This window comes from Hippoglossus stenolepis, chromosome 21 (assembly GCF_022539355.2).
Source record: "Hippoglossus stenolepis isolate QCI-W04-F060 chromosome 21, HSTE1.2, whole genome shotgun sequence".
NCBI classification, from domain to species: Eukaryota; Metazoa; Chordata; class Actinopteri; order Pleuronectiformes; family Pleuronectidae; genus Hippoglossus; species Hippoglossus stenolepis.
In genome coordinates, this window is record NC_061503.1 from 18,333,061 (window position 1) to 18,359,766 (window position 26,706).

A 26,706-nucleotide genomic window follows, 5' to 3' on the forward strand; every position below is an offset into this window, starting at 1 on the left:
TCGCAGCTGGCCAGTAGGAATCGCCGGGGGGCGGGGTTAGATATGTCTCTGTGCAGCCACATCCAATCAGGAAGCTGCTGTGTTTGTCTGTGATTGTGTAATAGTGTGATGTATTGATCACGTATCAAACAACCACCACGAATGTTATATATAATAATAATATAATAATATAATACAACTTTATTCATACAGCTCTTTACTTCACAAAGTTACAAAGTGCTACATTTACATCTCGGTTTATAAAATACAATTTTTATACAAACAAATTTTGTTCACCATACCTACAGATATACTTATTATAGTGCATTTTATAGTAGAGTGTGTATTTCAATATCTCATACACGTATACAAATACAAAAACATCCTTGTGTGATCAACATGTACATTTCTACACAAATATCATTTATATCTGTAGTGAAAGCAATATATTATGTTTTGTACCTATTGTCTGTATTATTAATTATTGTTATTTTCTGTTTCATCTTGATCTTGTCAACAGATTCTAATTCAGGAAATTAAGAGGAGGGCAATATAAAAAAGACATATTTTCTAAGACATCCGGCAAATAATGAACAATATAGAGTTCATATTGATCAGAAATTGATCTTATTTAGATCAACTGATCATTAGGCCTCATATGGAATAAATTACATCATTATGAAATAATATTATTACGATATAAGAAGTTAGCATTACCTGGCTGGGGTGTTTTAAAGCGTGTGCACAGCATCGCACCTCAGATGCTGTTTATTCATATTAGTAAATTATTAAAGGTACGATATGTAATTTCAGCCACTAGGGGTCTCTCGATCAAAACAATCACGAAACAACTAGTGTGACGATGTTGTGAAGCAGCGGGGGATCATGGGAGTCGTTGTCTTCATCACTATTACCAATGAAAATCTACTTGATGCGATTAGATCATGTGTTAAAGTTTTAGGAATAATAGAGATCGTTACAAGTGACAGATACAAACAGTGGAAGTAAGAAACGAGTGGTTAACTGAGTGTTTGTCCTTCGTCATACGTCTTTACGAAGTTATAGCAGAGACGGACAAAGACGCAGGTAAAGATGTGACGTCTCCTCACTTTGACTTCGGGTTTTGAACATTGTCGAAAGTACACAAGTCAACAAAATACAGAACAAACAACAGGTCGAGTTGGTTTCAGACGTTTTAAAGAAGAATTGTTTCATATTATATCTCTCACTTATAAAAAGTGCACACGCAGGAGCAGAACTTTAAAGCTGCTTATGAAACTTATATCCATGCAGCGATAACAGTGGGAGTTGTTTACTTCCTCTCCTCCCGAGGGACAGAAGTTCACCCCGTGTGAACGATTCCACAGGAAGTTTGCCATCGATGGTTTTCAATAGAAATGCCTCGGTCAGGGAACAGAGCGTCCTGGTCAAATCTCCTCTTACATAAGCTGCGTCAGTACAGTAGGGAATGCCTTTGTGCAGCCGGCCCGTCGCGCCTCACCATCAAAACAAGCAGGTGTTTTTTTATACATTCTGTCGCTGCCGAACCCCGACGGTGATATCACAGTGAAATGTCAGAAATAAAACATCAGAATAAACTAAATATCACGACTCGTTTTAGATAATCAGATGATTCCCTGCCAGACAGTCACAAAACACGGATTAGTCATAGTTGCTTCCAGACGACAGTTGTTTGTTGTGCCGGGTCTTTTATGCTCTAACAGGATTTCCTCTCAAGTCGCTCGGGGCCAATTCGAACAGAACATTTGGGATATGAGCCGTCCACCTGACATTTACACAAACCAGGTGTTTTCTGCATTTTGCTGTGTTTTTCTGTAACAGACACTTGTCACGCGAACACGTTTTGGATCTGCCAGTCGCAGGCGGAATCTGTCGTCCTGCAGGCAGATGTGTCCTTTGAGGGAGAGAAGAGGATCTGACGGATCTCCAGCTCCAGAGGAGAGAAGGTTGGACACTCACTCACCTCTACTCACCACGTCCACCTCCTTCCTATTCTCCTTCTTTGTTTCTGTGCGATAAACTCACTGGTTGTTCAGTTTTGTGTTTTATTTGAATCATTATCTCTTTGCTCTCCAGCCTCGTTGCTGTGAACCTCAGCTTCTCGGGCTCGTCGGCCTCCTGCCCTGCCTCCTCCCAGGCTACAGTGAACTCCATGATGTAAAGAGTCCATCCCTCTTCCAGCAGAGTGATGCACAGAGTTTAATGTGGGATGCAGAGGGCGCAGGTATCGGATCCACCCACAGCATCAGCAGATAACCTGAGTTTTGGTTGTTGCAGAGAGAAAACGTCTGATCAGCTCATCCCTGAATATAAACCTCACTGTCTAACACTAGAGAACTTTTACTTTCAGTGCGTTCTGTCAAAGCCACTCAGTCATGGATGTAATGGTGGTTTATCAATTGCTCATTAAAAAGAGCAGCAGGTTGCAACACAATCCATTATTTATGAATCATTGTCGGATAATAACTTCCTGTTGCATAAACCGACCCCGGAGACACGTCCAGTGGAGAGTGCTTTACTGGTCGGGGGTGGGGTGCAGGGGGTGTTGGGTTTTTGGCTCCCCCCCCAGTACTTTTCCGCTCTCCATCCCGGGGCCTACATTCCTGCCAGCAGCCAGCTCCTATTCCCGACTGTCAACAGCACGGCCAAACAGGCATAAACGCTGGGCCGCTGTGTCAGAGCCGTATCTGTTGGAGAGCGAGCCAGCAGACAACAACAGCTCCAGTGGAAATTTACCCTCGCTGCGGGGCCGGGGGGGGCGGCTGACGACCCATTAGCCTGAACCGGGGTCACTTCAGTGAGAAGCTGAACGCCAACGACTCCTCTCACAGGATGAAACACGGCCTTGAATGAAAATCAAACTTCCTCTCGAACTCCGTTCCTCCTCGTTGCATGTTCCTGCTCGGCGTCTGTTTTAAAAAGGACCAAAAGGTTAAATAATTAATCAAGCCCTTTGTGTTCTTACAATTCATCTGACCAGTGCAATCATCACGACATTCACGGAGAGGGACGCTTCTCTTCACGAGGCGACGCACGAGAGGTTCCACTAATCAAGCGCCTGAATACAGCTCTAAATGGTCATTATGATGAAGTGCTGACACTGAACAGTGAAATTAAGTAACAAGCGAAGGACAAATGAAAACTTGAGAATAAACTTCATAAACTTCTGTCGCCAAAAACTTCTTCAGTGATTTGTTTTAAATTCGGCCTTTTGAGCTACGACACTGTCCCTGATATTTACAGCCTGATTCCATGCAGCTTCAAGCAGACACACTATATATATTAAATAATATTATATATATCTGTATCTGGCAGATGCACATACACAAATACACATAGATGAATATTCGACCTTGAAGAAAAGAACGTCTCATAACCGATGAAGGAGTTTTGAGTCTGGTTTGGAATGAGAAGGACAGTACACGTGGAGTTCTTCTTCTTTTTCCTGATGTTAATAATAGTTGGTCGTTTATAGGCTGCCGCTCTCACAGACGTCATCTGTTGCCTGAAGGCTCGGTGACACGAAGCTGTTTCTGTTTCATCTGCCCACTGTTTGCTGGACTGGTTTCAGAACAAGAACGGATAAACAGCCGAGGAGAACATGAATGAATCAGTGACTTCGATTCAAGACTAACTAGAAAAAGGCCTGTTTATATGTAGGATGTGTTACATAAGGACCACCCACAGGTCTGTTAGTTGTTTGATGAAGAACGCACCCGGGGAGAGGGGGGGTGATGGTTGTGCGCTCTGCCACTGAATGAGATTTATTATATGATCCCTGTCGTCAGAAAACAGCTTTCGTTCAAAGTCGACCTAGAATTTGAGTTTTTCGGTTTCTGTTTGAGACTCAAATCTGTGTAGAAGCCACACTCTTAGACGTATGAAGTAAATCCAGGGCTTGATGCTCTGCCAGGACACATCTCATCAAATATATCATGAAAGTCTATTTTTATAAATCTGTTTTAGGAGTTTTATCTGACCCTCAGTGAGATGAATATGAGATGATAATTGTGTTTTGAAGAAAACAGTCCAATACTGCAGCTCTGTGTATAAATGCATTGGTATGAATAACAAGTACAATAATACACAATATCATAGAGTATACTACAAAGTTATGTATAATATATGTTCAGTAGTTTACACACCACAGTTTGCAGTAATAATAACATATGAGGTAGATATAATGGAAAGTGAAGAGAATAATATCATGTATTATATTATATATATTATATAGTATTGTGCAGTAATGTGTCACAGATATTTTACGACTTTTATTTCTAAAATATATTCATAACTGCACTTTAGTCTCATTCATCTCCTTCTCCCTCTCATCTCCTCCTTCTTCCTCCTCTCCTCTCCTCTTCCTCTCCTTCTCCCTCTCCTCTCCTCTCCTCTCCTCTCCTCTTCCTCTCCTTCTCCCTCTCCTCTCCTCTTCCTCTCCCTCTCCTCCTCTCCTCTTCCTCTCCTCTCCTCTCCTCTCCTTCTCCCTCTCATCTCCTCCTTCCTCCTCCTCTCCTCTCCTGGAACCCTGAGAATTGTGTCATCAAACTCTCGGATGACGCAGGTATCTTGGGCGTATTGCACGAGAACAGCAGCCTATTAGTTTATGGGCAGAGTTGTGAAACGGTGCGATAAGAACCATTTCACAGTTAATGTGAAAGAGATGAAGGAGACCCGGAGGCTCCTGATCCATCACGACTCCATCACTTACATCTGCTACACAGGAAACTTTACCTCGTCCTGGAGGGAGGCTGGTATATGAAGTTTCTGTTCCTGGTGTCAGTAAAGTCTGTGTTTCCTACCAGCAGGGCTACTTTATAATACTCAGAATACTTATTTTGGACTTGTAAAGCTGCCATATAAATAGAAACTGTTGTAGAAAAACACACAAATTCACACTAAAGAGATTTATATAGAGCCCAGTTAATTACATAAATCTCCTAAATGCCCATTTACACAGTTTGGAGATTGATTCCACTTAAGGATGTAGATATGTGCATTCCTCAACTTTAGTGTTATTCTCTCACAACAATGATTTGTGCACATCTACGACAATTCTGCCCAAAGCTTTTATTTGGTATTTAATAATGATGAATCTATTAAAAACAAAGATTATCATGTGGAGTTGTGAAGTGGAGCAGAGGGCAGGGACATGTTGACCTGCAGGGTTCATGTTGTGTTTGTGGTCCCTGACTCTTTCTTCTCAGTTTGTCACTTCTGTGCCACATGCTCACATTTCTCCTCAGTCTGGGAAACACAAGGTGTGAAGAGTTCGCACCTAGAGGAGGAATCCTTGTGGCTTTAAATGTCCCCGTATTGTTCGGATGCCTGAGCTGTAAAACAAATGCTCCTCAGTCCCTGGTGGTCTGGAGCTGCGAGGGACGCACTGTGCCAAACATCCTGGAATAAGAACATCACAGCTCCACTCTCCAAGTTGAGCCTCCGAGAAGCAGCGTGACTCAGGGCAGAGGAGACATGGATGTTCTCGTTAAGAGGAGAGCCTGACGCTCCTATTCCCGCGACATCATCATCCCACACTGCTGGAGCTCCACGGTGCGCGCTGCGAGCCTCAGTCCTGCACAGGAGCAGCTACAGGCGGCGCTGCCACAGGAGCCCGGGAGCCAGGCAGCAGCAGGAGGAGCAGCAGGAGGAGCAGCACCGGCAGCAGCAGCAGCTTCTCCCCGGGACGCACCGAGGGACAGAGGGGCGCTTTCTGTTTTTCGGAGGGGGTGCTCTGCCCCCGCCTCCCACCACCCTCCTCCCAGGCCATGGCACCCACGGATCGATCGACGGGAGCGCGTGAGTTTATCTCCTTTTATACAAGCCGCCGATGTGCACGATGCTGGAGGTGCGCACGGAGCAAAGTGGACGCGTATAGCGGCGCAGCGGCATCACAGCCATGTTTTTAATCACCGCAGCCTCCGTCCGGACCGAGACAGAACACCGGGGAGGCGAGATTCTAAAGCTCCAAAAAAAAACATCATCGTCCGCTGTGTTTATTCATCACATTTTCTGAGCAGGGACACAGCTGATGCATGTAGAGGCTCCATCTCCTTAAAGGAGACGCGTGCGTGTGCTCAGCATCAGCACCACGCAGGGATGCTGTGGCCGCAGGCAGCCTCCAACTTCAGCCCTCTGCTGACGGAGGGGTCGCCTGCATCTGTCGGGCAGCTGCTCTGGGGCCTGTTTTCACATCTCTGCACCTTAGTGTCCGAGTTGAGTTCCAGGAGGAGAAAAAACCTCCGCTCAGCGTTTCACCAGGACGACTGAGCTGAACTGGCACTGTCGCCTATTGAATGTGAGGTTATGTAGCAGCCACCAGCAGCGATAACATCCACATACAGACACACTTTTCTGCGCAGCAACATACCTCCTAAGAATATTTATGAATTTTACGTTGTTCCTTCTCAAAAACTAAACTGGATTTTTGTGCAAAAATGATATTTATGCAGGGGAAAGGCGTGCATGTGCAGAAAGAGTGTCGCTGTGACAGAGGGAAGACGCTGCTGCCCTTTTCACTCACAATAGAAAAACATGCACGTGGATGTGGCAGCGCTGAATACCTGCTGGATGCTGTGAGATGTAGGGACGAGCGATGTGATTCCACTGTGCACGTTCTCCAGGACCATGTTTCCCTGGTTTGAAAAACATCCACAGTCTGATTCAGGGAGCTCATCTGCTGTCGGAACATTTTGTGGAACATTTCTGGCTCGTAAATACAAACTGTGCACATCAGGCAGTGAAAAATGTAAAGACGCCGCCTGCTCTTGTCTCTCACGTCTGAAAAACATGTCTGACAAAGCGTTGAATGTTTAGAGATGTAGGGATGAGCAGTGTCACAGTGTTTTCAGAGAGTACATCCCCCTGCTCCTGTTAAACTTAAAGAGTCTGAGGGAGGAGGCTCACCGGCTGTCGGAGCATTTTGTGCAACATTTCAGGCTTGTACATAAAAGTGAAAACTGGAAGACGCTGCTCGCCCTTTTCACTCACAATAGAAAAACGTGCACGTGGAGCTGGATGTTTTGAGATGAGCAATGTCACCGCTTCCCACATTTGTGAAGTTATTTCAGTTTGTACACCCTCCAGGACCATGTGACCTCGGCTAATGACACAAACAGTCTAATGTAAGGTGCTAATCGGCTGCGGGAACATCTCGTGGAGGCTTGTAAATACAAACTCTGCACATCAGGCCGCGCACAATGCAAGACGCCGCCTGCCCTTTTTACTCACAATAGAAAGACGTGCACGTGGACGTAGCAGCGCTGAATGTCTGCTGGATGTTTTGAGGTGTGGGGACATAAAGAGTCTGATTCAGGGTGATAATGAGGCTGTTCCCACTTCATATGAGCACAAAGGGGAACACGAAGGAAGCTGCTCGTCTCTGAGGGAACTCGATGTGGATGTAGCTGCACTGAAGACACACAGGTGTCAGATTGTAGTTCCTGTACGAAGCGAGGATCTGAGGGAGCCTGGTTCTGTGGATGAGGAGAGGCGACCGTGACTCGCTGCTGGAGTCCTCACTGGAATCAGAGTCAAGTGTGAAGCGCTGATAACTTTGAGTCTAAAAAGCAGCTCAAACCTGAAAAGTGACTCACGCTGTTCACATCTCTGATCCACGTCGTTATTTCCCACACTCAGAAAAGCCTGATAATTAGCTCCGTGCCACAACTCTGCCAGTCAGAGCCTCCGCCTACATGTGGAATCAGCAGGTTACATAAAAAAAACTCCCTGTACTTGGCGTCCTCGCGCGTTGACCCCCACCTCTTCATTAGAAGTGCTCAGCCCACCCTTCTCGTGCGTTCCCTGTGGGTGCTGTCCGCCGGTGCTAATTTAGGGAAGTGAATCATGGCTGGAGTCTACCTGATAATCACCAGCCGTACAGTCACCGCTGCTCTGCCGGCTCTCGTGGGGTCTGGGCTTGTTTTGCTGTTTTTCTGCCCCTGTTAATCATGTTTGTTTTGGTTTTTTCATAATGGGATGGCAGCGAGCTCCTCTGTGCTGGAAGCTGTTGTGTAATGTGCTTTGTTATGTGCTGATGAACGCTGCTGAAGCTGTTTGTCTCAAAACACGATGCACCGGGAAGAGCCGAGGGTTCACTCTCACCAGGAAATGAAATGATTTTGCTTTGAAATTAGATTTCTACCGAGAACATGTTACATCTATGGTTTTGTCTTAAGATAGAGATTTTCATTATCAGCCATAATGTTTTAACCATCCGAGGTAGAAGCCACAATTCCGTATGATATCAACTGTGTTTTTCAGAAACATGTGTTTTGTTTGCGATGGCCAGGAGAAGTAGAACCCTACCCACAATCCTCAGGGGTAAGAGTGACAGCTGAGCTCACTGTTACCATGGAAATGTTCACCACAACCTTACATTTTTAAGATTGGGATTTATGGGCCTTAATTGAAAGGACTGAAATCTATGAGATTGGTGCAGCTTGATTGAATTCAAGGGGACTGCTGGGCCTCGCTGGATGTTTGTGGTCGACTGAGTGCACTTTGAGTTTTGTCGTGTCTCATCGCACGAGGACACTTTACAGGACAACGTGAGACACGGCCTTCAAGGGTTCATTTTATTTCTGGAGTGTTTTTTGCATCTGCATTGTGCCAGCTGACCTTGAGGAGTGTTTGCTTCTGCGTTTCTCCCTCAGTGTGTTGACGGAGGGTGTGTATGTGTCTGTTTATGTGTGTGCGTCCGTGGGTGTGTTACTGACGCAATCAGACGAGGGAACATCGGCGACTGAACAGAGGAAGTGTTTTTTCTCTCCGCTGAACGAATTCACCTGCAGCAGCTGAAACCGTCGCCGTTCGCACGACTTGTTCGGTGTTCTGGAAAATGTGACTTAACCTGGAGACTCACAAACACGTCACCGAGAAGAGAATCACACTGCAGCTGCTCAGGGTCTCATTTTAGATCAAATTATTATATCATTCAAAAGGACAAGAAAATATTTCAACTCGTGAAAAAGGAAGCTTTTGAGAATCGTTGCCTCAGTGTTGCAAAGTTTTTTGAAGGATGTAAATATGTGCTGATGATGAAAGCTCAATTCACATTCAATGCAAATCTCAGTTTTTCCCTTTTAACCTTCTTATATGTGATTAAATGAGTAAAGGCAGATTTTCCTTGGACTTTTCCAACTTTTACTTTTTATCTAACAGCTGGCGGAATAACGTCGTAGGAGATGTGAGGACACAAGTCAAAATCTGGCTCTTTAACGTGTGAGTGGGAATATGAATGGAATATTCTATTAGCAGCTCGTGGTGTCTATGTAAACATCGTTATTCAATGCAAACACAGGTTGTTTGTGGCGTTTTGTGGCAAACGGACCTGAACGACCTGGACGTGCTCTCTGAGTCGTCCCTGAACCCCCCGTCAAACACCCTGATGGTAACAGCACCAAGCAGAACTCACTGTTCCCCCTTATAAATACATGTAATCGTCTCCCTCTTCGTTAGTGAACTAGTTCTTCTCACAGAGTAAAACAGCGAATACATTTTAAAACCCTCGGATGATTTAAGTCAGTCGACAAAAGAGCGAGTGGAACCGAATTCCGGCCTCTCAGCTTCGTCACTCGCTTTGAGAAAACGGTGAAAAAGATGACGCAAGGATCTTTTTGTTTTGAAACGATGGCCTTGGCTTTCTCAGCTCTTATAAAACTGCATTTGAACAAAAAAAAATCCACCGTGAGCTTTGCTTCCTTTTATAAAACACGCTGAGGACTGGACTTTGATCAGATGTTCGGGGAATGACGGTGTTAATGGTTCTCACCTGTCGCACAAGGGTTTAGCTTTAATGAATAACCTCTGATCAATCTGTATTGAATTAAGTAGTTGGTCAAAGTCATTAATTGATCTAAATGTGAGAGTTCAGAGGCCTGATGGAGAGAGAATGAAGAAACTCAACCTTCTCTGTCGTGTCAGTTCAATCAAATCAAAGATATAATTGCTGTGGACTTTGTAGAATTTCCCCCTTTCACATCACATTTTTATCCCTTATTGATTTGATTGATTTGTGCAACTCTAAGTAGCTTTAAAGTTATTAAAACATCCAATTCTGCAGATGTTAAGATTAATTAAGACACTAAAGTAAGATGAGAAACATGTCGAACTCCTTCAGCGCTTTTGACGCAATCTGAAGCGAATCAGAAACATGAGAACAAACTAATATCGGTGTGATGAGAACTACCTAAAATTGCAGTTATTGTATTTGACATGTACTTTTTAGTTTGGTCCATGTCACATCTGCTAACAGCCACCAGGGGGAGCTTGAAACACTCTGGCTTCACTTTTGGGGAGCTGTCATGTCGTCCATCTTCATTTCCAGTCTATGATTCAAACACAGTGAGTTTCTAACGACTCGGAGCAGATGAAGTTTGACGTCCACGACGCTAATGCCTTCCCCGGTGCATTAACGACCTGCAGCCTGATGATGGCGCAGTTTCCCGTCGAGCATGAGGTCATTCATCTCACTCTGCAGTATCATCCCCGGTGGGCAGCGCACGTGGCACCAGACACACACCGAGGACGTGTCCTGCCTGGAAACAGCGCCGGCATCATTCACACACATCTAATCTATGCAAGAGCTTTTTTCCATTTCCCTCCAATGTCTTTGCCACATTTCCGTCCTCATTTCCTATGTTTCCCGCCTCCGGCTCGGCTGTGAATCTGCACACTTACGATTATGTTCACATACATTTGGACGTTTTACGTAAGCTACTTACAGACTGAATCACTAAATGAACAGGGAGAGTGGCGGCTCTGCGGGCTGATGGAATATTCATAGGCGGCTTTTAAGGGTCGCATGGGGTGAGAGGGGAATGATGCGGTGCCATGCTCCCGTCCCTCAGATGTATTGTGCATCACATCTCTCCATTTAGAACCCGGCTCTTGAATAAGTGAAACCTCGGCAACACTCGACTGTGTCAGGTGTTTTTGTTTCATTAAGTCCACGCAGCCGGTTTCTGTTTCTGCAGAATTAGACTTTTGCAAAGGTAAGGGAAGTTTTTACTTTATCGTCCCATAGGGGAAACTTGTCCCGGGCTCCAGGCCACTGCATCATACAACACGCACCGCAATACACACACACACACACACACACACAAATACACAACAATCATGGTTCTGTGTGAAAACAGGAGATAACGACCGTTTCCGTAAGATGCTAACGAGTCACGACTGGTGACTAAGACCGGTGATAATTATTTTGAATACAGCGAACACCGAAATCCACTTAACCGTGATATGTCCTCCGGCTTCACAGAGGCAGAGAAGAGAGGCTCGTTCTGAAGTGTGTCGATAAAACGTGGAAGGTTCCAGAGCGTCAAGCTGCTTTTATTATAATTAGAGTAAAAGAGGAAAAGTGTCCAGTGTGTGACAGACAGACAGACAGACAGACAGACAGACAGACAGACAGACAGACGGACAGACAGACAGACAGCTGCCCTGAGCCTGGACTTAATGTCCAGCCGGCATGAACCAGATTTTACTAATCAGGTTAATGGCACGCTGCAAAATGTTGCATGACTGGTTACACCTGCAGGACGATTCTGTGCCAAATCAAAGCTCCGATAATTTCAGGAGACAAAGCTTCGTCCATTAGCTCCAGGAAATAACCAGGTGGACGAGCCTGGAGGCAGGAGCTGACACACACACACACACACGCACACACACACACACACACACACACACACACACACACACTCCTAATGATGCTGCCATCACAGTGAATCCAGAGCTCGGGTTTAAATGTTTTTTTATGTTTTTAAAGGAAAAGGGAAGTTAAAGGGGAATCTCAATCTAAACTGGGAGTTTATATTATTTTTCCCAGTGTTTGATGGTTTGTGTGTCAGCAGGATTAATCAGAAACGACAGAACGGAAACAAAACTTGGTGGAAGTTTGGGACATGAGCCAAGAAAGAACCCATTCAATGTTGGCATGGATCTGAAAAAAGGACGGATTCAGAAATTTCATATTATTGGGAGATTTTATTTGTAAATATTTGAACCAATGTCCCAGGGATTAATTAATGGATCTTCATTTTGCGGACTGATATATGAGTGTGAGTATTTTGGTGAAGCTGGATTCAAGGAGACTGGAAGATAACATCGTGCCACTAAAGTTAATTTGTGAGGAACGTTGTGTGTAATCGTCCCTGATCCACAACACATCCTTCCACCAAGTTTCATGGAAATCTGTTCAGGGTTTTTTTGTCTGATCCTGCTCACAAAAAACCAAACAAGCAAATTTACAAACCATCAGGGCTGAAAACACAGGAAGAAGAAAATGTGGACAAACGCTGATAAACAGCTGCATTTTGTTTTCCGACCCTCATTCTCTTCACCAATCACCCTCTTCCTCTTCCTCAACCTTCTCTCTATTAGATTTTGATTTTGTATATAACTGCAGTGTCATATCTCTGAGCCGAGGCCCTGACCACAGGTTCTCTCTGCTTCTGGCCCGGCCGCACCGAGCCTCTCCTCCCTGTCGGAGTTCTGTCTCTGGATGATTCACTTGTTCACCGATGTTCTTTCCGGGTAGAAATCCTCACCTCTCTCCGAACTCCCTCTCCTCTCTGCTGCTCTCCAGAAGAACCTCGCACCTCCCTCCCACTTGTCCCGGCTGTTTTCATTGTTCTTAGAAGCAACCGCTCCGACTGCACCGCTCGCCGCCGCGTCTCCTCAGCACGCAGCCATCATTCTATAATGATGTGAAGTGCGGCCGTTGTGTGATGTGGAACCTCGAACGCCGCGTGTCAAGTGGAGCGGCGACATTAAAGGGTCGCAGTTGTGTTGCTTTTGTTGTGAGAGGGAGCCTGGTTGCTTAGGAGACTGAAGCCATGTGACGTAACCGCGGTGAAATGTGACCACGCACTCTCGCTGCCCAGTCAAGACACCGCACCGACCGCTGAGGCCGACCATGCAACGTCTACCTGTGTGTGTGTGTGTGTGTGTGTGTGTGTGAGCAGCATCAAGTGCTGTGTGACAGAAAGAGACAGTTATCGTACAAACCAGAAAAGACCTCGTGAGTCTCCGTGCTCACTTGGGATTCTCGTTGTTCTCTTTGAGAAAACCAGGTTACCCACTTGCTCGCCACCCGTTGCTGGACGGCCTCAGCTCCCTGTGGTGCACCTAAAAATAACCGCTCACACTCCGAGAACGCCCCACGTGCTTCGGGAGAGAGAATCTTACTGTTGACGTCGCAGAAACCGTTACTGCTACAGTGACATTTATTCCTTAAAGCTCGTAGCACATGAAACACACGCGGGGGGAAAAAGGAGGAGAGCGGACGCCGTCACATCCGAGGCCTGCTTCTGTCGGGAGGCACACGTAAATCAACAAACTGCCGTCAGTTCGAGTCCGAGTACACAAAGAATCCTTTCATCTGTGAGATAATCTTTGTGTTGCCGGCGGCGCTCAGACACAGCGCATAGATTTCCAATAAGTACGAAGCTGAAGCATTAGGGAGAGTGACGTGCAGCAACACTGACGGAAACACACCAGGTGTCCATTTGCAAAGAGGAAGAAGGTGGATTTCACACTTGGTCTGTGGAGACTCTGCTGCTCTGTCTTTACAACCTCTTGGTTTTTTGATAAGCTGCTTTTCAGACCTGCACTGACGTCCGGACATTTTCCTTCAATTTTCTGGATGTGAGAACGTCCGAGTCAGTTGCTCCTCACATTTCTTTGGGAACTTTTCTTTTTCATCCCCCTAAATAAAATGTCAGAGTGAGAATAGATGTTTATGTTACGTAAAAGATGCACGGAAGCACGTGGGTGGCGACGGTTACATCGTCCGAAACTGACGAATCTCTTTTTGTACGTAGAAAACTTGACTAATAATACAATTCAAATATTTTGGCTGAATAAAGCGCTAAGCTAAGTTGCTGACTCAGCTTTCAGTTCAGCCGATACTGTGGAGTAAAGGTTTTATTTGAACCTTTTAAATCACACATGCACAACGTAGCCTGCTTATACGTTAAAAGGGTCTTTATTATTTCATCATGCTAACTTATAAATGGACGTAGCTGATGTTGTCCTGGCTTTCGGGGCGACAACAACACAGGAGGTAAATACTTGATATTGTGGGAATCGCGAGTGATGTTTTTACGTGTCGTCCTCGTTGTCGTTATGTTAATGGCTCATTTAAAATCTAGCAGTTAAAGAATTAGCCTCTGAGCTAACAGTGGCACATTCACAGTGATGGTTATGAATTTTCATCAGCCCTGTAAACAATGAATAAAGTAGAATGAAATATTTTTGCTTGTACAGGGTGTATTTGAAAGGAATTGATCAGGTAGAAGGTTAAACGTCGATCTAACAGCAACGATAATGTCGTGAAAATGTCTTTGAATCAGTCGCAGAGGAAATTCAGGTCTGTTCAACCCAGTTTTCTTGGATTCAGGTTCCTGTGCACGCTGCGTTCCTGCAGGAGAGCCTCCTCAGTGCAGTTGCCTGCTTGCGTGGGCAGCTGCCCGTGTTACTGAGACACAATCTGCAGATCTGCTGAACACAAAGCAACCAGATTCATGGTTCCTGATGCAAATCAATACGAGCGTATCGATAATTCAACACAATACACACACACACACACACACACACCATGTTCTCCTTTGGGACTAAATCAAACCGAGTTCACAGTTCACGTTTAAAAATAGAACCAGTTCCTGCTCTTCACTTTCGTTTCATCGTGTGGTTAATGCTGCCGTCAAAGATCCTTTCTCGACACTTTATCTTTAATGTGCAGCCAGACGTTAAAAGACGGAGAGGCGTTGTGTGTGTGTGTGTGTGTGTGTGTGTGTGTGTGTGTGCAGAAGCTTTTACTTTGTTCAGACAAAAGCAGAAGCTGGAGGCTGGTGAGAGTGTGTGGATGGATGTTGTTTCTCCAGATAATGATCTCTAGTACGCGTGAAGTGTGCACAGACACGTGAACCGGAACGCAGGAGGTTCAATGCCCTGACGAGTGTGTTGTTAAGGCCGTGTGTAGTAATTTGTGATTTTTGAAAGCGGCCCCGTGCACCTGTTCCTTCAGCCTCCTCATCCTCCTTTCAGCCTGGCTTCTCCTCCTCTTCCTTATTCTTCTCGTCTCTCCCTGTTCTGTCTCCCTTCGTCCCGTCGGCTGAGCTCTGATCTCCTGGAGTCGTCTGCTTCATGGTGTTGCACATCCCCCAACTCCCCCAGGTCACTTGGTTACGGAACATTTCCCCCTTCTGTCATCCTTCTCTTTCCTCTTATGATTTCCCTCCCTGTCTGTCACTCTCCGGCTGCGTGTGCCTGTTTTGAGCAAAACAAAAGTGTGTGTGTGTGTGTGTGTGTGTGTCTGTTGGTGCATGAATACCTGCTTCATCAAGCACCGAGACAGACACACACACACACACACACCTCCTCTGTATTGTGTTGTTAATGACAACCGAACGAGGTCTTTCCATTGTGCATCGATGATGTCACACACGTGCACACACCAGGAGAACTCCGCTCCCATCATGCACTGCTCATGTTTATCATATATTCCTTCAGATCCAAGCCAGTGCTCTCTTTTCTCCCCCCCCCCACACTTCATCTTGTCTCTGGACTCGTCCAACGAGCAGCAGCAGCAGCATCATGCACTAATAATTCATCAGCAGCCGCAGATTGTCATATCAGCACTGGGAGCCAATTAAACACTCGGTTACATTTTCTGTCTTTAGCAGGTTCTCATAGATCTTTGTTCCTCAAAATAATGGAGGTCAGACTTGGAATTAAACTCAGCGGCTTCATCCGTTTGGGGGAATTTCTATTAGACATGATTGGATTTGAATTATTTACAATTTCTAGATGTGGAATAAAGAGTTTCTTATATAAAATGATCCCAGCTCTTCATCTGCAGAAAGACATTTCATCCTTTGCATTTCATGATGCATGTGTGTGTGGGCATGTCGCTTACGTGAGCTTCTGTCGTGCGTCGGATTTAAAGAGCGGTTAATTTGACTTGAATTAGGCTGAAATTGAAATCTAAAAATACGTAAACACACATTTAAATGTGTTTCAGTTTGATGTCTGAGTGTAACTCTGCTGTTTCTAGTAGGTGCACGATCACATTTCATTTTTAACATATCCGTACGCGAGCGTGTGCCGACCCCTGTGTGTCTGACTCTGCGTCGGTCCTCTCGTCAGTAACTGACAGCAGAACAGACACACGGGAGGAAGAGGTGATGTTCGGTGAGGCACACGAGCCTTTAGACGCCGGGGGAACAAGACAAAAGTGAGAGCCAAGTACGAGTCAGGGCCACTGGCACTGGAATGATTTGAGCTGCTCCAGCTGTCAAGGTCTCTGGCGTTAATGTATGAATTTACCGTGAGGTGTGTCTGTGTCTGTGTGTGTCTGTGTGTGTGTCTGTGTGTGTGCGTCTCACTGATACTGCTCCACTTCAAGGCTGTGAAGTCGTATTCATGTCGATTTGCATCACAACGTCTTCCTCGCCACCGGATCCTCGACAACTGCAGCATCAACAAAAGCACCACACTAGAAGCCGACTGAGCTGCGTAGAATAATTACAGATCGTTGATGAATGAACCTGTTCTGAAACAAAACAAAAATGCTGCAGCTCCTCTTTTCAGCCTCTGTCTCAAACACCCGTTCTGTCTCTTTAAGTCCAGTCCACTCTGATTGGCCGGCTCGCCGTGCATTATGCAAACGTGGAACCTTGAATAAACACGACATAACCTTCGTAACACACCGGAGCAAAAAGCCTCGTGTCTCCTTTAGGTGACAAATCTTTGCAGCACAATCTCGTCTTTGTTTTTTAAAAAGATTTGAGAAACAGATTAAAATGTGTAGCGCCAACATTCTGTGCAGCCTGGAATTTAAAGCGTGCTCAAGGTGAAACGATAAATCTTTTCATTTTGAAGTGAAAATGCGAAGCTGCATGAACAGCCCTCCGCAGCCACCCGGGGTCAGCAGAACAGGAGTGGAGTGATTACTCTCTGTGAGCGACATGTTTCCCATCTCAGCCGCTGTTATTACCAAAGTATTGATCCGTGCCGTCTTGAATATCTGAGGCTAACTGCGCCGCTCTCTCTCTCCCCGGCACAGTGTGCGTCACACGGCCCCTGAGCCGCCGGGTTCCACTCCACCCTGCTGCCTTGCCAACTGTGCATTGAGAGAAAGCATCGCACTCTTATTGTGCTTTGAAACAGCTGCGACCAAATTACAAGCTTTATTTCACCGGGAAACACACGAGAGCTCATGACTCATCCAGCTCACCACGTCAGCGCGTGTTGCATGTAGGCGCCATGTGTGTGGCGGTGGATGATTATTATTAAGGCTGAGAGAAGATGGGGAAAGCAGGGTGGGCTTTAATTGCAACCAGAGCCCAAAAAAAAGTCATTCTTATCTCGTCCTCTTTATCTTTATTCCTCTCCGGTATTTGAGCCGCAGCTGAGCGAGGGAATCCAAGTGTTCGATTGGTTGGAGCAATAATGAGGAGATTAATGTCTTTTGTGGGGAAAGTTCTCATTCAAAGTCCTGACAGACGTCTCTGCAGTCAGAGCGGCGCTGATGAACTTTTGCAGCCGAGTACCAAGATGGATGGATGACAGGGAAAGAGCAAGAGAGGAAGTGAAGAGGGGGAGAAAGGAGAAAGAAAAAGGCGGAGGAAGGAATTGACAGTTTGCTTCGGCTCCGGAGGAAAGAAAGATGAGGGAAAGGAGGAGACAGCAAACTGAAAGTGGAGGAAGAAAAATACAGCAGCACAGCTCATTGTCTCAATACTGCCCCTGCCATCAATCTCCCGAATGGCAGCTGCCTCACACACACAGACACACACACACACACACACACACACTCTGCCCGACTGCCTACACAGCTGATTCCCCGAGTGATGAATCACGGCGCGGCATGGCGTGGCACAGCAAGGCATTTGTTAGAGGTGGTGTTTTTCTCCATGTATAAGTTCTTTGTGTCGTAAATGTGTGTGTCTGTGTGTGTGTGTGTTGGTGTGTGGGTGTGTGTATTGTGGCGTGGGCCTGGTGCTGCGTTGTGTGTGTGTATTCAGTACACATATGTTTCTAGAAGCCGACACGGCAACAAACATCTTTATTACACGGAGCTGATCAGACTTTAGGTGATAAAAGAAAATAACACTGTTGCCTATTGAGTGCGTTTTATCATTTTACTACATTATCCTGTAATTAAAACTAAAGTGTGATTTAATGCGATGTGATCTGATTCATTCTATTTGAATTTTAATAGTTTAACCATTATAGTTTATAATGGTTTATTATTCGCTGCTGTGAAATAATTTATTCAGTGAACGAGAGCCGGTCAGTGCTGGAAGTGGAATTTAAAAAGGTTCCAGAAACGTGAAGGACATTGGAACACTGACCTACTATTGTGTATTTCTGTGCTACACAACTAGTTGTCGAGACATTGGCGCACAAATGTTATTTTTTGTGCAATTTTTTTAATATCGCGGTTTACGATTCGTTGTTTTTATTATTCAGTGAATACCAGGTTGACCTTTGAGATGAGGTCAGAGCACAGCGTTGATACGGAGTGCATCAATACTTACTACCTGCCTGTAGACACACACACACACACACACACACACACACACACACACACACACACACACACACACACACACACACACACACACACACACACACACACACACACACACACACACACACAGCAGTTCCCCTGCTTGTGTGGCTGCTGCTGCTTTGTCCTTGTACTGACACACAAACATAATACGCACAATATTTTCACTCTGACTCGTTACCACATTCAGCCACGGTGATGTGCACGTGCTCACAAGTCCACATCCACACACACTTGGAGCACAAGCACAGACACACTCAATCACAGACACACACACACAATCGAGCCCCACCTCTCGGCGTTTGAACGTTTTAATGGCTTCTCGTTGTGTGTGTGTGCCGCTGCAGCTCTGGCCTCGTTCACAGTGAGAGGAGACGCGAGCAGGGGAAACAGGTGCAGTGGAGTGGAGCAGTGCATTATGGGAGCATTCGGCGGACGAGTGCAGGGCACAGACGTCACCTCTCTGAACCGTTCACTCACAGACGTACTGTCGGAGTCAGAGGTGCCAAACGTCCAGCCTGTGGGGGGGTCAGAGGGCGACGCTGAGGAGAGAGAGAGGTGGGAAGACATAAAGATGGAGGGAAACAATAAACCCCTTTATACACAGAGTCTGCTCCTCCAGACAGATTTTACATATCAGGCGTTGCAGACTCGAGAGGTGTGACGCACGCACCAGCGCCGTCTGTCCCCCCCCCCCTCTCCTTCTACACAGATGTCGACTCTGTGGCTACATCCACCTCCTCTACAGTTTCATTTGAAAACGACGTCTTGAAAGTTAAACGATCCCGATCCACCACAGCATCAGATTGAATCCCTGTAACGAGCCTGAAAACGAGTGGACACAGATTGCTCGAATAACAGCTCGTCTCCTCCAGGTTAACAGTTTTATCAATAAATCTCTTTCTGCCCGTTCCGGAGTAAAATGCAACCGACAGCATTTACAAACGTCTTCACATTAACGGCTCCAGTAGTAGTATGGATTTAGCCTCAGATTACCTCCGCTGCCGGTATAACGGCGGAACAACAATAACCCCACCAAAGGTTTCCATGTCCATCCCTTCTACACACGGAGGAGGAATGAAGGAGCAGCATTTCAAACGGGCTGAGAAGTGGCTGTAGGACGTGAGGAGGATAGAAGGTGTCACTGAGGTACAGAGAGGGCGGCTGAGGAACAAGAGCAGGAGGGAGAAAGCAAAGTGGTTGCATCTCCCGACAAGATCCAGCTTTAAAATGCCGCTCTGCTGGGACTCAATCCCCCGGTTCCCTCTTTCATCCTGGTTCTCTTATCACCACAAAACCCTGCCTTGACCCAGCTGCTATCATTTCTGCTGCTCTCATGTATTTATGCCCTGGGACACAACAGAGGCTCAGAGATACACATACCCTGTATATAAATACATAAATGCACACACAGGCCGTATAGAGAAGAAAATAAGCTTATGTTTACACAGAAGAGTCTCATTTTCTTTACAGGAAACCACGAGACAAGATGGAGAACACGATTTATCAGTACGAGGAGATTTGCATGATTACGAGTGCGATCCACGATTAGTTCTCCGACAGACACAGATTTCCCACCGAGAACAATCAGCTGTTGCTTCAGTCCTCAAAGGATCCAGCAAATAAGAAACGCAGTATTTACACAGAGCACCAGCGCTGGGATGGGATTGAGTTACAGATGTTGGTAAATGGATGAGGCGGTTTTCTTTTGAAGGCATACAACAGCTGGAATACTCCACTTACAGCTTCCTCTTTAAAATCTCTCTGCATATCAGTAAGATTGCACAACCTCAGTTTTAATATAGTGCTAAAAATGTGAGGATATAAACACTCAAATTCATCTGAGTCACAATAATTAATATTCTGTCATCAAAGGTTTGTTTGTTCAGTTAATAATTAAAATATAGAAAGTGCACAGTTCAAGACAATAACAATAAATAGAAAAATAAAATATTGGTAAGAGAATAAAATAGAAGGTTTGTAAAACAATACAAATATTACATTACGGTCTATTGATTCAGAGTCTCTACTTTATAAAACAGGGGGAAACAACACTGTGATTAAAAGAGACTCGACAAGAAAACACAAGCGATGTTTGCGAATAAATAAATTCAAGGACCACATCTATGAATTATCCTTCTGTACTTGTGTCGTTGCCGACTTCACTCGTCTTTTAAAGGACACACTCCTTTATTTAAATGTGTTTATTTAAATGCAACAGTAAGAACATGATGAGAATATGAAGACAGGACGTCCTCCTGCGCTGCATCAGTGACGCGTTCTAAAACTTGTTTTGCAGTGAAACGGTTGTAACCACGGTTTAATTTATGATCAGCATGAGGGACACTCGCTCCCTCTCATCGTCTCATAAACGTTCTCATTAATGTCATCAGCTGAGAGATAGAAGAGGGAATCTGCTGCTCGAGCTCCGAGAGGCTGCACCTGAGCTCCATGCTAATGTCTGTAATGGTCCAGATGACGGCTCGTACATACTGATGCTGAGCGGGTGTCATGTATCCTCGTGTGGCTTCTCTACCCACGGAGCTCAGCTGCTAACGTGGCTCAAAATGTCAAAATATTAAAGTTATGACTCAGATCAAATTCTTATTTCCTCACTCGCTGAATTTAAAACCTTTTTTCTACATCATATTCATTAATATTTGTTTTAATGTCAGCTGAAAATGTAGGTAAACGAATGCTTACACATTTTCGATAGACATCATCCTAAATAAAAGAACATTTCAAATACTATATATGTCATTAGTATGACTGTGAAAGCTTTGATCTTCTAAACTGAGCACGAGAACATACGTGTCAGAACCTGAGCGTCTCACAGTCTCTGCTCCTTCTCAGTGGAAAACCTGTGAAATGGTAAATGCTCTGTATTTATTAGCACTTTTCTACTCTCAGGGACCATCAAAGCACTTACTTCTGCCCTTTGAACCGTTCACACGTTCACACAGTTCAGCTACGTGCTGCACTTTCTCCCACATCAGCCCCACACAGTGTCAGGTTACCGTATAACCGTGGGCAGCTGTTTGTCCTGCTTTGTTACCGTCCACGCAGACAGGACACTGGCAATCTGCCGAGGTGTAAGCACACTTGACTTTTAAAGGGATTGGGGGATGGCTCTAATATGATATACCTGAAATACTAATACGAAGCACAATCCTTCTCCATCTCCATCAGGCGCTACATCCTTGTTGTTAAACAGCGTCTGATTCAGACCTGATCAGGCAGGTCCGACCTCGTCAGATCACTGCTGCGACTTTTCCTGGAGCTAATTTAAACACGAGACCTCCATGTAAAACTGCCGTCACACGTAGGTACTGAACACAAGTCGCCCAGTTCATGGCTCCAGATCTGCCAGATGACGGCAGCAGTGCGTGGCCCCTCTTCAGTGACGAAGAGGAAGAGGAGCGGTGCTTTAATCTCTGGGGAGGTGGAAGGGAGAGGGGAGGGAGGGAGAGAATGGGAGAGGTAATCTCAGCGGAACAGTGAATGCCATGTGGGCCCGCAGGTAATGTACGACTTCCTGTGGTAATCGGCGTAATGACGCTGGGAGCAGGTCGGGATCGAGGCGTCTGCCGTCACCTCTGCAGCCCGTCGGGGCCCGGAGAGCCGCCGCAAATGAGCCCAGAGGTCCAGGAGATAGAGTGGACTGTGTGGGAATGGGAAGGAGGGGAGGGGTGGGGGGGGGCAGGATGAGGCAGAGGAAGGGAAGCTGTGTGAGAGTGTGTGCGTGTGATAAATGCTTCATTCCTCTGCTTCCAATGAGAGAGCGTAGACAAAATGGATGTTGGTGTGTCCCTGTGCTGTTTTCTGAATCTGCAGCATCTCCACTGGAGCACGTGAGCTGGTCCATACTGGAGCTGGAGGTATTCTCCATACATTAAACCCACATGGACAGTGAGTGTATATTTCTGGATCCATACGGTGTTCGAGCGTGATATTGACTATTGAATCATAACATCCACTTATTTTATCAGGTTCTAGCTCTGTGTCCTAAAGCCTGAATGTGGGCGGGTGGTTTCTATAGGGTTTCATGTAAATGAGGCGACTACATACAGAACAACACGGGTTTCGTGCTCACACCTTAATAACATCTTCTGTTACAGTGAGCGTCCAAACAGAGACACAAACCCACTGCTGCAACTCCAGCTCCTCTTCAGTTCTCTGTTCGGAGGTCAGTTTAAGACCAATTGTGATAAGTGGAGCATAATTAACTGCACTCTTTCAGTAGACACACACACAGACACACACACACACACAGACACACACACACACACAGACACACACACACAGGCCTTAACTGAGCGCAGGGTTTTTAAATCATCATCCCAAGTCCTGTTACACAGATAATACAAACGGTTCGACTGTGGCCTCCAACGCGACAAATATAACCATTTTCAAACACGGGAAATAAAACATGGCCATTGCTAATATAAGACAGTAAAAGATCTACTTTAATGATCCGGAGGGAAATAAAGGCATCGAGCAGCTGATATGTCGAGAGGACAACGAGAGATTTGATTAAATAATAATGCAGAGATATGAAATATTGTAGAAATACGTCAACATTCAATTCAGGGTCACAATTGTTTTGTGCTTGTGAAATAATGTTGGAGTTGCACATCACCTTTCATGTGCGTGTACAAGTTTTGTAGCTTTATAAAATATGTTGTACACGTGTAAACAGTTGTGCTTTCATGTGTGCGTTAAATATTTTATACAGCTACAAAAACTTTGGGTGATGTACAACTTTACTCAGCGTTATTTCACCAGCACATCTCACCATGTTAAAGCAGCGTTTTCTATTAATTATCTAGACTGTGGCACATTATTACTCCCACCACACTTCTCATAATTACATAAGAGAATTGTGGAGTTGTGTTCAGTGCTACTTACAGCGTCCATAAAGTTTTTACCATCCACACAGTCAGTCAGGCCTCATGGTTTCAGATGCAGATGTGCTCGTACCTGCAAGTGGCATCAGTGCAGTTCTCTCTCTCTCTCTCACACCAGAACTTGTCTTTCACTCTTTTGTCTGTTTCACTTGACTACATGCATGTGCACCCCCCCACTACCGCCATAGATTGACTGAATGCTGCAGGAAACGCTGAGGGGAAAGTAAAACGTAACTTCTGGATCTGCACCAACATTTTTAAGGGTTCTCTCCTGATCCTTTCACTGGGTCTCGAGTTAATCTGTCGAGTAGTTTTTTGCGTAATCCTGCAAAACAACAAACAGACAAACTGAACGAAAACATCCTTGGTGGAGGTAAAAGAAGCAAATTGTTCAGCAGCAGAAGGAAACTGCTGCTGGGAGCCGGTTAACAGCCTCACGGCCTGTGGGATAAGAGGCCGCCTCGGATTATCTTTTGGTTTCTTGCGTCAGTGGCACAAGCTGCAAACACACACACACACTCTGACATATTATCTCATTATAAAGTCGTTAAAGTGTTCGTGTTGCCTACTTAAATATTCAGCAGACGTAGAACAACATTAGCATCCACTGAGGAATAAGAGATCATTAACTCCGGCGCTGATTGGTTCAGTGGTTAACGTGTGTTGGGTGCAGGTTGTGCAGAGATGGTTTATTTAATGAAAGGTAATAACAGCCGTCGGGTGACTGGCACAGCTCTGCTCGACCACACATGCATTTTCTCTCCCTGTGCGACTCTTCCTCTGTGGTGTTTTTGGCTGCGCGTGCACACACGGGTGGTAACGTGCACGCCTGAGCTCGTGGGAGTGCTTTTGGATCATCCTCTTAGAGTCAGCGAGGAAAGAAAAAAGCGCCGTAGATTGGCTCAGGCTTTATTCCCCCTCTCTCTTGAAACACAAGGAAAATAGCAGCGTGGAGGAAGGGAGCGGATGAAAATAGCTCAGTAGGCAATCGCTGACTCACAAGGCAACGCTGGGAGTCAGGAAGGCATCCATTCCCGCATTCATCACATCAACTCTGGCTGTTGTGTAACTCTCTCCGCACCCGTAAATCAAACTCTCCTCGGCGAGCTTGACTTTAGTGCGAACGTCTCGTCCGCGGCGGCGTGAAAAAGAGGGCCGTGACATCACAGGTGCCATTTATCACGTCTGACAGCGCTGCCGGGAGTGTTTGGGGGCAGGGGAGGGAGGCCGAGGCCAGTTGGCTGTTCCGCCGGGCCGGTCAGCTACACCCGGGCCCATTCATCACGCCAGTCGAGGAGCGTGGGCTGTCAACGCTCATGTTTTTTTAAGTATTGTGAAATGAGACACGGCCGTGAACCAGGCTCAGATGTAAATTTCTGTCCGGTTAATGAATCAGTGCATGTTACTCATGCGCTCAAAGAGGAACTCAGACAAACACAAAAGGAGTCAGATGCTTCACACGTAGGCTGTGGGAATATCTGCCAGAGAGAAATTAAAGCTTTATATGTCTGCAAAATAAAGGTGGAGGACATGTCTCCACTTCCTCTCGTTGTCCAAAAGCAAAATAATATCCTGGATCCGAGCGCCACCATCTTACGTCTTTGATGTTATTTGAGTCTACACAGTTGAGATTTTCCTTCATAAGTATTTAGAAATAAACAAGCACATTATTTATCTCTACCTGTTCTTTCTTGTCTGTTTGCAGTAGGTTTGTGTCTTTTGTCGTCTCTTTGTCGTCATTTTCCATGTCTTTCTAATTGTTTTCCATTTGTAGTTGTTTTTGCTCCTTTATAACTACTTTGTGGTAATTTTGTGTCTTTGTTGTGGGTTTTGCGTCACATCTGTAGTCGTCATTTTGTGTTTCTGAGGATGTTTTCTGTGCATTCGTTGCTACTTTGTATCAACGTCTCTGTTGTTTGATTAAATTTCCCACGATAAAAGTTAACAGCCCCTCAGAAAGAGTCGTGAAAGTAAAGTCTGATGCAGACGTTAAGCGGGATTGTTCCTCTCGTCTGCCATTACTGATGATTCGCTGTGTTTGTGTGTCGTGTGCTAACAACTGACACCAAACTTTGTGTGCATGTGTGTGTGTTTGTGGTGAATGGCAGTACAGTGTGTGTGTGACTGATCTCAAATCTAACCCAGTGTTTCCTACAGAGCCTCCTCAGCTCAGCAGTGTCATTAGCGCCAAAAATTCATTTAAATAAAACAAAGTAAAAAGAGCTAAATATCAGAAAAAAAAGGCAAATTCAGTTCTATAAAAGTGAGAGCGTAGTGACGACTGTAAACTGTGGGGTCGTGTACGTTATTGCACATTTTCCAGAGGTGAGTGAGAGAAACTAAAGTGTGACTAAGTGGAAGATTGTGTCTGAGACGTGAGGAGCTGCTGGGTCATGTTGAATCTTCACAGTGAGTAACAGCGTCCTGCTCCGAGTCTCTGTTCCCACTTTGCCTCTGAATATTTCACGTTGTGTGTTCCAACACTCCGACTGCTCTGTGTCCAAAACGGCTTTGTTCTCTGCAGCCGGTGGCGAGGAGCTGCGTGCTCGGTGTTTTTTAGGACGGCTGCAGGAAGACTCTGTCTGAAACGGCTATTTTTGGCGGGTACATGTAATTGAATGGAAACAATCTGGCGATTAATAATAAATAAGCAAATCTGTGTCTGCGTCTGTGTCCTCAGGTTGAGGCTCGGAGTGATGCAGTCTCTGTTTGGCGGCGGGGAGCTGGAGCTGCTGGGGGGAGGCGGCGACGCCGGGGGCCTGAAGGAGGATGGCTGCGGCAGCGTGGTGTGGCGCTCCTCACCCCTGCACCCCGAAGACGTCTACTCGGCCTCCCACTTCGCCCTCATCACGGCCTATCAGGACATCAAGACGAGGCTGGCCTGCCTGGAGCGGGAGAACACCAGCATCAAGAGGAAGCTCAAGATCTATGAGATCAAGGTGAGGGCTTTTCACTCTGTCTCTGAGATTCTTTACACTGTAGCAGTGGAAACCGAGTGTTGGGGAAACGATGACGTCAGCTAACTTTGCACGAGGTGCTTTGTGAAATGAAGGTTCGAGGTTTCACCAAACACAACAACAATGGCAGCTAGATACCGGTTTCTCTACAGCCGATATCAGACATGAACTCTGGAGAATGTCCACAGCAACTAACATCGGTGTTCTCACGTACAGCCGCTCCGGAAAAGTTCAAGAGATGATCTGGAGTTCAGTGCAGGTC

The 26,706-nt window shown here is 45.7% G+C and overlaps 1 protein-coding gene across 1 annotated transcript in view; it reads left to right on the forward strand.

Moving 5' to 3' along the window:
* Positions 1–5,251: 5,251 nt before the first annotated feature.
* Positions 5,252–26,706, forward strand: part of tbkbp1 (TBK1 binding protein 1) — a 44,059-nt gene continuing 22,604 nt past the window's right edge. Inside the window, 2 exon segments of the mRNA XM_035146826.2 lie at positions 5,252–5,799; positions 26,168–26,426. Coding sequence (XP_035002717.2) covers positions 5,480–5,799; positions 26,168–26,426 — 579 coding nt within the window. The 5' untranslated portion in view covers positions 5,252–5,479.